Source organism: Elephantulus edwardii, unplaced genomic scaffold (genome assembly GCF_000299155.1).
Source record: "Elephantulus edwardii isolate Elephantulus edwardi_28Jun2011 unplaced genomic scaffold, EleEdw1.0 scaffold00369, whole genome shotgun sequence".
Taxonomy (NCBI): Eukaryota; Metazoa; Chordata; class Mammalia; order Macroscelidea; family Macroscelididae; genus Elephantulus; species Elephantulus edwardii.
In genome coordinates, this window is record NW_006400119.1 from 1,567,073 (window position 1) to 1,579,545 (window position 12,473).

The 12,473-nt window shown below is 37.2% G+C and overlaps 1 protein-coding gene across 1 annotated transcript in view; it reads right to left on the minus strand.

Moving 5' to 3' along the window:
- Window positions 1-7,119, minus strand: part of FASTKD1 (FAST kinase domains 1) — a 41,725-nt gene extending 34,606 nt beyond the window's left edge. The window contains 2 exon segments of the mRNA XM_006902114.1: window positions 4,789-4,857; window positions 6,746-7,119. Coding sequence (XP_006902176.1) covers window positions 4,789-4,857; window positions 6,746-7,119 — 443 coding nt within the window.
- Between the last annotated feature and the right edge of the window lie 5,354 nt (window positions 7,120-12,473).

Consider the following 12,473-nt stretch of genomic DNA (forward strand, 5'->3'; position numbering starts at 1 on the left):
GCAGCTTGGTTTAATCCTCTCCAAGATGGATCTGTTTGTTTTCCTGGCAGTCCATGGTACATTCAGTACTCTTCTCCAGCACCACAGCTCAAAGGCGTCAGTTCTCCTTCTATCCTCCCTAGTCATTGTCCAACTCTCTGAGGCATAACAAGCGATTGCAAACACCATGGCCTGTATCAGGCGCACATTAGTCTCCAGAGAGACACCGTTGCTCTTGAGTACTTTAGAGAGGTCATTAATAGCAGACCTTCCCATCACAATAAGTTTTTTTATTTCCTGGCTGCTGGTGCCAAGAGTGTTGACCGTGGAGCCGAGCAAACTGAAGCTGTGAACAATCTCAACCTCTTCGCCACCCATCCTGATGCTACCGATTGGTCCAGTGGTGAGAATCTTTGTCTTCTTGACATTGAGCCTCAGTCCATACTTAGGACTTGTATCACTTTATGAGCTAAATAAAAAACTATGCCCACTGTCATCAAATTGATTCCAACTCCCTGTGACTCTCCATTAAGTTTCCAAGACTAATTTTAATCAAGAGAAAACTGTCCATCTTTCTACAGAAGAGCAGCTAGCGGTTTCAAACTACTGACTACAGATATCATTCAATAAAATATCAAAGGGATATTTTAGTTCAAAAGAGAGAGACAAAGAGCCTTAGCAATTAAAGCAATGTGTGACAGTAAGCATAGAGTAGGACTGGGCAGATTTTCATGGCGAGTCAGAGCCTTACCTCATGCCACTGAACAAAATTTAAAGCAGTCTGACTATAAAGAAGACCTAAAGGTAAACATGGAAATCTGAACATAAAGCATCAGATGGTATTAACTCATTGCTCTTGACTAGGAATCAACTCACAGCTGATCTTCCAGTGGTTTCCAGGTTGATATTGCTATTAACAACTGAGCATTTTATTAAATTTCATTTCTTGGCACAAAGTTTTATAGTTGTGATTTTATAAGGCATCCCAATCAATTGGCCCAATACTGATTTTCAAGCATCTGTTCCACCTCCTAGTTTACTGTGCAGTACCCAGGATATTAAGTTTGTGAGTGGTCATCTCAAGGTACAATTGGTCTCCACTTCTTCATAGCAGCAGAGGAAAGTGGATTGTCAGAAAGCAGGGAGAAAAACAATTACCTCCATGAATGAATGCCTCCTTTGTAAAGAAACCAGAAGAACTGTATATTGGTCAGCTATCATTATTAAATGATTTGACCAAAATTCTGTGCAAGACTCCTGATCAAAAGTAGGTGGGGTGTGAACAGAACTCCAAATTCCAACGGAAACCTGACTTTCTGGAATCCTTTAGATAAAAATCTATTGCCATCAAAAAACTGTTACACTTTAACCCTAAGTTATCTCCTTTAAGCCAAATAATGATTCTGTTATCAAATCAATTCTGCCATAACTACCTCAAGTACAAGAGAATGTCCAGTTCCGAGGTTTTTCCCAATCATTGCTGTTCACATCCAATGTTGCAGTCACTGCATAAATCATCTTGTTGAAGGTCCTCCCCTTTTCCATTGACCCTCTACCAAACATGTTCTCTAGACCAATCCTTTCTGATAACACGCCCAAAGTGTGAGACATTGTCTCACCATCCTTGCTTCTAAGAAGCATTTCTGGATACACTTCTTCCAAGACAGATCTGCATGTTCTTCTCATAGATTATTTTGTATTCAATACTCTTTGCAAACATCACTTTTCAAAGGCATCAATTCTTATTCCGTTTTCTTTATTCATCATACATATGACATGACTAAGAATATCAGAGTTAGGGTTGGCACAACTTAGTCCTCAAAGTGACATTTTTGCTATTTAACATTTTTAAAACATCTTTTGCAGCAAATTTACCCAATGCTGTAAATCCTCTGTCTTTCCTGACTGCTGTTTCCATGGATGTTGTTTGTGGAGCTAAGTAAAATGAAATTCTTGACACCTGAGTTTTTTTCTGGATATCATGTTTATTGGTCCAGCTGTAAGGATTTTTATGTTGAAGTGTAATTCATACTAAAGCATATAGTCTTTGAGCTTCATCAAGTCACTTTCAATAAGCAAGATTGTATTATATATGTAATGAAGGGTGTTTCTTCCTCTAGTCCTGATGTCACATTCTTTATACAGTCCAGCTTCTTGGATTATTTGCTTAACATGCAGAATGAATAGGTATGGTAGAAGGATCAACTCTGACATATACCTTTCTTAATTTCAAACTACACTGTATACTCCTATTTCAAATAATTGTCTCTTGATCAAGCACAGTTAAAGGTTTTGGAATTCCTACTCTTTGCAATGTTATCCATAATTTATTACAATCCACAATTAAATACCTTTGTGTAGCCAATAACATATTTTTCTGGTATTTTCTACTTTCAAACAAGGTCTATCTGCCACCAGCAATATCACTCCTGGCCCTATGACCATTTCTGAATTCTATTTGAATTGCTGGCAGGACTCTTGTAACTCATTTTTAAATTATCCTCACCAAGATTTTATTTGTTGAAATACTGATATTGTTTAATAAAATTGTATTCTGTTGGATCATCTTTCTTCAAAGGGCACAAATAAGGATTTCTTCGAATTGTTGGACAGATAGATTTCTTTCAAATTTCCTTTCATAGAAAAGGGAGCACTTCTAACACCGAGACAATTTCAGTTGGTAGTCTATCAACAGGTTCAAACTGTCTTCCTGTCAAACATTCTTCTAGGTGGTATAGCACTGGTCTGTGCATTGCTGTACAGAGGTAACTCGTGGTTGCTGTGATGCTGAAGCCTGTGACAGTGATGTGCCAATCGCGGTAATGGGCACCCATGGTGGACAGTGTTGGCTGGAGCTTCCCGACTAAATCAAGCCTGGAAGCAGGAGTGGCATCCACTTCCAAAATGGCTTGCTCTGGAAACTCTATGTACGAACAGTGCTCAGGCTGTTCGTTCATAGGGTCGCTATGAGTCGTCTACGACTTGATGGCATTAAACAACAACAACAACAGTCTATCAATTCCTAGGGGCTTATTTTTTGCCAATGTCTGAGTACAACTTAGACTTCTTTTTTCAGTACTACAGTTCTTGATTATACACTATATCATGAAATGGTTAAATATTAACCAATTCTTTTTGGTACAGTAATTTTGTATATTTTTCTTATCTTCTTTGGATGCTTCCTACATTATTCATTATTTTGCCCAATATTTTCCTTCACTATCACAACATGGGCTTGAACTTTTGGTTCAGTTCTTTTTACTTAGAAAATGTTAAATATGTTCTCTTTTATTTTTAGTGTAAATAATAAAGAATAATAACCTAAGTATGCTATTCTGTTGAAGAATTCTCTATGAGATCAAATAGATAAAACCAACTCGAAAGGTCAGATGACAAGTTTAGAGTCCAAAGATATTGTTATTGATGACAGTAGAATAATTTGAATAAGGGCATTGAAAAACGTAGCAACAACTTAAAACGTAAACAATGTCTAAAAATTGGTACATGTAGACATATTTTAATTGATAAATGTTTTGCTGTATATATTTTAACCAAAAGAAATGCAATAATCTACAAAATTTATCAACTTCTTATTAAATGCTATAGAAGCAATATATTCTAAAATGTACAACATAAGAATGTTTGCTGCTACCTGCATATAATTATTCTATTTTTCCTTTTTCCTGGATAATCTTTCCACCAATTTAGATTTCTAATTGGTTCATAGAGAGTAGTTTTGTCTTCTGTTTTTTAATCTGTCTCTTTTCTACTTTAATTTCTTCTCTTTCCTCACTAGCATTTATCCTACTCTACTAATAATGGATGCTACCTCTTCAGCTAGGCAGGGCTATTCCTGTTGCTAGTCCTTGGAGAACATGATACTGGGAAAGGTGTAGGGCTGGCGAAGGAGAGAAAGACCTTCAACGAGATGGACTGACACAGTGACTGCTGCAGTGAGTGGGCTCCTGTGTGTCAGGAAGTGTGAAAATGGCACAGGATAGAACAGAGTTTAGATCTTTTGTTCATAGGGTCACTATGAGTCATACTCGACTCGATGACACCTAACAACAACAGAAAGGAGCTCTAATAACCTAATGGCAAAGAATTTCAGTGCCAACCCGACAGCACATAATTCGAATCCACCAGCTACTTTGCAGGGAAAAGGTGGATAATCTCCTCCCAGGCTATTTAGAGCCTCTGAAACCTGTTGAAGTGTCAGATATGAGTTGGATTCGACTTGATAGCACTGAATAGCAACAATCCATTCCGAAACCTTGGGCTAAAGAAGTCAACGTTCTTGGAAATAGCTGAATCCGCAAAACTGAACTGCTATTACCTCAGTTTATATTTATACTATATTTATAAATAAACTTTTCTATCCTCAAACAATTATCTTAAACCTATCTAAAATATTCTAATCTAGCAAAAATGTTGATATACTAAAAATATGGCTGTACAGGATACAAGCTGAATTGACTGATACGGACTGTTTTCTCCTTCAGAAACAGGAGATTAATAAAGGCTAATCTAAAAAAAAAGGCTGTCTTTTGGCCAACTGTGTATGTGAAAATTCATTCTAGTTTCCCTACTCCCAATTTAAAGAGGGACATTTTTAATATTTTTATCTTAATAGAAACAAAGCTTTCACACACAATTATACAACACTTAAAATTAATTTGAATTTAAATGTATTTTTTTTAAATGAAGTTTGAGATGCAGGCAAGAATTCGCCACTCATTCCCACACAATTTTTAGGTGTCAACCCTGAAAGATAGCACTTGCTCTTAGATGATGAAACAGAATACTTACATTTCCAATCTTTTCCATGATTCAGTCACTATTGCTCCAACTAGAGGATTATGGGCCTCAACAGTAAACCTCAATAAAAGACAGAAAAAATTCTCCATAAGTAATTATACATTTTAAAAAAGTAATCATACATCACTGAAAACATTAAAAACACTTGTAGAAAGAGCTATAATGCAAAAGCAAATCTCTAGTCATTTTTCACTTAAATATTAAGTGTTTGCATCAGGATCATTGCTATTTCAATATTCTAATTTCCTAGTCCCCTTATTCTTTTATCTGCTAATTTCAGTTTTCTTTGCTGGTGATAATGAAAATGCTCAATAGCACACTTTATGCTCAAAATATACATATTTCTTACTTGCAGAAAGTTCTAAAATATAGAAGTAAAATTTTAGTAGAGAAATAAAAATAACTTATAGCCCTAATACTCATAAACAGTCATCAAGTCATTGTTAAGAATTTGGAGCTGACTCATAGCTGACAAGCAGGTTTTCAAAAGTTACAAATCACAGTAAGAGACTGTCCATCTTTCTCCCATACGTCACTGGTGGAGTTGATACACCAGAGAAAGGCCTGGGTTAACAGTGCAACTCCCTATGGACTATGGCATCACACATTGAATTTTTACCATTTTAGAGCCCTTTTTCCAATTCTTTAAATAACATCTATACAACATTGTGCTTTGCAATGATAATGACTGTTATTTGAACTGTTATTTTAATCACTCCTACCATAATAGGCCTTTATGAACACCGTAAGTTAAAACTGTCTCAATCTGGAAGTAACTCCAGGGTACAACACTGGCCAAAATAAAGTCGAAGCTGAAATAAAACAATGGAGGCACAGAGGTGCACTACTCACTTTATGATTTATTAAACCTGGATATCTTTGCTAGATTTTGAATATTTTTAAGTAAAAACAAACTTTGGCTTTAAAAAAAAAGATATATCTTTAAAACTATTAATTCAAAGGTATTTTTAAAGGTCTTGGTAATTATTGTGCCACCAATATATGAGATAATAATGGAGTTATTATAGGTATTAATTTTTTTCTTAATACTCAAATCTCTCCTTTGACATTTATCCATTATCACCAAATATATTGATTCATAGGGATCCTATAAGACAGAGTAGAACTGCTCCATGGGTTTCAAGGCTGTAAATCTTAATATGAGCAGATTGCTTCTTCTTTCTCCCAAGGAATGGCTAGAGGATTTGAACCACTGACCTTTTGGTTAGTAGACCCAATACCTAATTCACTCCACTATCAGGGCTCTTTTTGATACCAATACAACTTTCTTCATCACCACTTCCCACCCCCACTACATGTAGCACTTTTATTTTTGGTGGTTTGATTTTGTTTTTTCTTAAGTGAACTGTCATTTAATGTTTCAATAAGGTACACAGAGGTCCATCGTGCACTTAAGCATCCATCACCAGAGATCATATTATCTCTTGCAGGGATGGAGCGTCAGGGAAAGGAGCAGAGGTCAGGAGGGTTCTAGGGAGCGGAAGGCTATTTATTGGTAATTTTTCTGATAATTAATGTTTTTATTCAAGAAAGTTTTGAACCATATTTTAAATGTTATTTAGATGTAATGACTTTTAAGAGTCCATGGTATATAATTTGCCACATATTATTATCAAGTATAAATAAGTCTGCAAAATACTACCTCCTTTTCCTTTGCTTTTAAGAGCTACTGTTGACCATCATACCAATGGGAACCAAAAGATGACATTCTCTACTCTATTGATTGTATTTAGATACTAAATTAATATCAATTGTTACCAATTGTTACTTATTATATAATCAATTTTCCTTAGGTACCTACTAAAAGTTAATGTCTACTTTTTATAAAACTGTATGTAACACAAAAAAAATTTTTGTTAAAGGAATTTTTAGAAAATTAAAACATAAACATGACCATTTTCCTAAAATCTAAAAGCAAATTACTTACTGTTGCAAGACGTATAACACATTCACCAGTGTATCATTATTCATTAACTCTAGTTTATCTGTAGTTATATTACAAAGAGTAAGAAATTGGGGATGGCCTTTGACAAATTCAATATTTTTTAAGAAGTTGGTGCTCTGATTTCTAAACTCCCGAAGTTTAGTAAATGCACATTCCACTTGCTTTTCTGAAAGTGTGGCTTTGTTTCTTTCAATAAAATCAAATATTTGTGTTTCATCTGTGCAGTTATTCATCTGCCTAACTAAAAGTTCACAACTGGAGGGCTGGAATGGAAATCTTCTCCTTAAGAATGGATAAACAGCTTTTAGACGATGCATATTTGTGAGCAGGATGTTTAGAAAAGGTTATCTTTTCATCAAATTTTCTTAAAGAAAGCCACTTGCACTAGTAGTCAGGTGTAATATACTGGTATAAAAATAATTGCTTTTCCTTCAAGTATTTTGCTTCCACTGTGATGACTCCAAATCGCAGTCCAGCATGAAGCTTCTGTAAAACAATTGACAAAACATGGTTATGCTTGATAAAACATGTTTGACATGATGTAGCATTAACACAAAAAAATTAATCCTAAAATTAAAATTAGAATAACAAGTTTCCTCACATTAACTTGAGACTTTGTTTTCAGTCTGAACCAATTGGCACAGCTGGATACAAAAACAAATTCACAGAGACAAGGGATGTTTGGAGAACATTCCCGCCTTCTTAAAAGATGATATACATAGAAGGTGTGTTGCCGGTGGTGAAAAACAGATGGGGTCGAGAGGACAACTTATGTAAAGTGTGGAGGAGCTGGGAGGTGTTCAGTGTCTGCACTCTGAAGTAACGTTAATTGATACTACAGACCAACAAGGAAGAATTAACTGTCTTGCACTGTATAGTGATATTCCCCCTCCCCCCCGCCAAAAAAAAGAAAAATTAAAAAAGTGATATCCCATATCCTGAACTCAAGTTTCAAAGAAACCTTGAATGTCATCAAAACAACCAACTCACTGCTATGGATTTGAGTTCTACTCATAGCAACCTTCCATTGGTTTCTGACTCTTTTTTTTATTATTTATTTATTAATTTTAATGAAGGTTTCTGAGCTCTTTACGAGAGGGATTTACACATCATTTCTTTGCGGAGTGACTGAAAGATTCAAATCGCCTATGTCATGGTTAGCAGCCATCAGGGCTAAACCATCAGGGCTCCTTATAGTGGAGACAGCTCAAATTTAGAAAAAACAAATGTCCTCAGCTTTGCCTCCTGCTGAATGACCTAGGTAGGGTACATAATAACTAAATCAACAAGCAAGGGTGTTGGAACTATAAATGAGAGGACAGGATATGATGTATGAACAAGAATAAAACACACAACCATTTTCATGCAGTTGATCCCCACTCTTCGTGAGCCTCAAGGCCAGAGTTTCTGCTGGGTACCATCAAATCAGAACTGATAGCTGAACAGTGCAAGAATGAATGAATGAATGAATGAAAACCCAAAATCTCTGTAAATGTTCACTAAAACTAATAAAATTAAAAAAAAAAAAAAAGAACTGATAGCTGACCCTCCAGTGGGTTTTCAGAGGGAGTAAATCGCATGGAAGGAGACTGCCCATCCTTCTCCCGTTCAGCGGCTGGTGAATTCTAACCTCTTGCCTTCTAGATTGCAGCGCAGCTTCTTGCCACTAGGCGACCAGAGCTCTCTAAGGACAGGGTAGAATGATCCTATAGGTTTTCTTTGGCTAGTAGTGAATCTCATCACTGCACCACCAGCGCTCCAGGTGAACAAATACAACGCACGGTAAACAGAGATGCTCTGTGTAAAGAAGCATTTTTCAAACCTCAAGACAGTGTAGTCCGATGAATGGCTGACTAAAAGGACTGCAAGGCTCCCGGGTCTCCCACAAGGTGAGAACGCAGTCTTGCCCTCTTCCGCGCCGCGATTCTCTGCAGTGAACTCACCTCCAGGAAGGAGGCTTGGGTTTTTTAGCAGATCCACATCTTGGCCTAAAAATATGTTAAGTGTATAATTAAGTCAAAAAAGGCTGCAGCTACCCTGGGTCTGACCTGCCAGCAAGAAGTTCATTTCCCCCAACGCCGGTAACTTTTCTGGAGAATCCTAGGCAGAGTTGGTTATGAAGGCCCAAAAGGCAAAGATACTCTCACAGTCCAACAAGCGACGCGACTGTCGTCACTCTTTCTTTCCCTCCGATCCAAGAGTTTCAGCCTGTCCTCTGGAGACATCACCTTTTTTCTCGTTGCTTCTGTCCTCAATCAGGGAAAACGTGCCAAGCAAGGGCAGCGTGCACGGCGTAAAGCGCGCACTATATACCCCAGAGGGCGTGGCGACGAGGTCAGAGAGCGAGACGCCGCTTACGTGCCTGGCGAATGAATTCTGGGAGTTGTAGTTCCTCGTTAACAAAGAGTTAGGAGCACCACTTCTTCCACTTGAAGAAGCTGTTGATCAGTGTTTCTCAGATATCTTATATTTCTCCCAGTTTGTCATGGGATGGTGTTTTTGCAAGTGTTGTTGTTGTTGTTGTTGTTGTTGTGTCCCGTCGAGTTGGAACCAAGACATAAACTGAACCGCCAGCTCGTTTTCAGACGCTGTAAATAACACTGGAAATTACCAATCTGTTCTGCAGGGCAGCTGGTGGATTCAAACAGCCTGTATTTGACTTGGCAAAAGAACTCCTTACACACGTTGTTGTTGTGTTGTTCTTGTTGTTAGGTACCTTCAGTCAAGGACGACTCAAAGCGACTTTATGAACAACAGATGAACCCTGTCCTATCCTGCACCATCCTTACCATCTCCGACAGATTTGAGCCTACTGCCCGTCACAGTATCAATCCACCTCCTTGAGCACCATCCTCTTGCTGACCTTCCACTTTCCAAGAATGATGTTCCTTCCAAAGAATAGCCTCTCCTAACAACATGCCCAAAGTATATGAGATAAAGCTTCTCCATCTTTGCCTCTTAGGAGCACTCTACTTGCACCTTGTTCAAGACTGTTCTTTTGGCAGTGCATTGGGATTCAATACCCTTGTCCAACACCACTGTCAAAAGTATCAATGTCTCTTCTATCATCCTTACTCACTGCCCAGCTCTCAAATGCCATAACAGGTGATGGAAAAGACCATGGCTTGGATCAGGTACACTTTAGTCTTTAAACTGACATTACTGTTCTTTAGGACGTTGGAGATATTCCTAACAGCCAACTTTCCCAATGGTAAGTCCCCTAACTTAAACTATTGAAATTTCAAACTTTTCTCCATCTAATATTGACGTTGTCTATCGGCCCAATGGTGAGGATTTTAATTTACTTAATGTTGAGATATAATCCATGTTGAAGATTGTAGTCTTTGATCTGTAGCTAGCACCTCAGGTCCTTTTTGTTTTCAGCAATCAAGAGTTGTGTTATCTCCATAATTCAGGTTGTTGATAAGTCTTCTTCCAATCCCGACGCCACTTCCTTCTTTATAAAGTCCAGCTTCTCCACTGACTGACTCAGCATACAGATTGAATAATTACCGAGAAAGGATCAAGGCTTTGATGCGCACTTTCTTCTTAGATTTATTCTACCTTAATTTACAGATCAGTTCAAGAATAGGCTTGAGGCATTGAACACTAATGATCAAATATCAGATAAATTGTGGGATGGCATCAAGAACATCATCAATGAAGAAAGAAAAAGGTCATTACAAAGACAAGGGAAAAGAGAAGAAAAAAATGGATGTGAGAAGAGCCTCTAAAAATTATACTAGAAGCCAAAACAAAGGGAACAAATGCCTTATCCACAAAGCTACAAGAAAAAATGAATTATTACAAAAATTAAATGTAAAAATATATGCATGTATTTTAAAACTATATTTAATAGTGTAATATTACTCTGACAAGTACTTATAAAATATATAAACAAAACTCTTAATTTCTGCACTTATATTTATGGTACACAAGCACAAACAGACTACACCTATTTATAACAACTTTATTGAAATACAAATCATACATGTCTGTTGTCGAGAGGGTGAAACCAGATTGCTCCTTGGCAAGAAGTTTGAAACTCTATCTCACATACTATGAGCATGTTGCCAGGAGGCACCAGTTCTTAGAAAAGGATATAATGCTTTTGATGTCCTTCTGCTTCCATCATGTTTCTGATGCTTAAGATGGATAAGGACCCCGGGGTAGATGGTCAGTGCAAGAGAGGAAGACTCTGCATGAAATGAATGGACAGAAACTGTGGAAATGGGAGCAGGTGTGTCAGAGGCAATGAGGTTGTCTCAGGATAGGGCAAGACTCAGAGCTATTATTCATAAAGTCACTATGAGTTATTGTAGTCAACACCAAGACACATAGCAACAATAACAGTATGGGAAGCATAAGAGCTCTACTGACCTCACAAAAGGGAATGATTCCTGTTAAGAATATCAAGAGAATATTCATAATATTGGAGTTTATTAAGGAAATAACAGGTTAAATTCAAGTTGGAAACACTCAGGATTCAATTTTTCAATCATGACAGCCTATTCTAAGATATGCTTGCAGGCAGGCCTCTCTCTCACCTTTGGACTCAAAGAATTGGGCCCTGTGTTTTGATCAGGCAAGAGATATAAAGCTTTTTTATTATTGTTGTTGCCATCAAGTCAACTATGACTCAAAGCAAACCTATCAATAACCGATCAAAACTCTACCCTGTCCTATGTTATCCTCACAATCCCCACCGTGTTCAAACCCACTGTTGCAGTAACTGTGTCAGTCTATCTCATTGAGAGACCTTTTACCGTGTTTACAATATTAGCAAACATTAAAATCTAACCTATTTTATTTCTCTGTTGAAAGTTACTTTTTTTACTTATTTGTGAAACTGTAAGGAGACTAAAGGAAATGAGCTGCTTTTAGTTTGGGGTGGAAGCAAGACTGCATGGTTGTCTACTGATGATTGTTATTATCTGATCATCAGATAAACAAAGCACTATGAAGGGAAACAAAGTAGGAAGGCTTACATTTTCTGATCTATCTCAAAATCTACTACACTAACATGGTAATCAAAACATGAGAGTACTGGAACAATGACAGACATTCAGGAAAATGAAACAGAATTGAAAACCCAGAAAGAAACCTACTCATCTATTAACAGCTTATCTTTAACAAAAAGATAAAATCTAGTAAGTAGGGAAAAGACAGCCTCTTTCACAAATTGTTCTGACAAAACTGTATACCCACACCAAAGCCATTGCCACTAAGTCAACTCCTACGCAGAGGGCCCATGGAGGACAGACTGGAACCCTCCCATAGGGTTTGCAAGGCTGTGAACTTTGACAGAAACAAAGTTCCTAATTTTTCTCCCACAGAAGGGATTGTAGATTCAAACCGCTGATATTTTGTTAACAGTCAATAACTTTAACCCTCCTGTTACCAAGGGAACTTACATACATGCAAGAAGACTATTATTTGACTATAAAGAAAAATTAGATTCTAATATATACAACATGAATAAAATTTTGAAAATACCACATTAAAAAAAAGAAAGAAAGAAAATACTAGATTGAGGGGAATAATCTAGATAAAAAGGGACAAATATTGTATAGTGTCTCTGAAAACCTGCCAGAGGGTCAGTTAGGTGTCAGTTCCGGATCTACAGTAGACTATAACAACAAAAGGGCTTTGTACCAATGAAGGAGTTTGTCTTTTGCTTTTCAAGGAGAGGAGCGAACTGGGGGTGGGG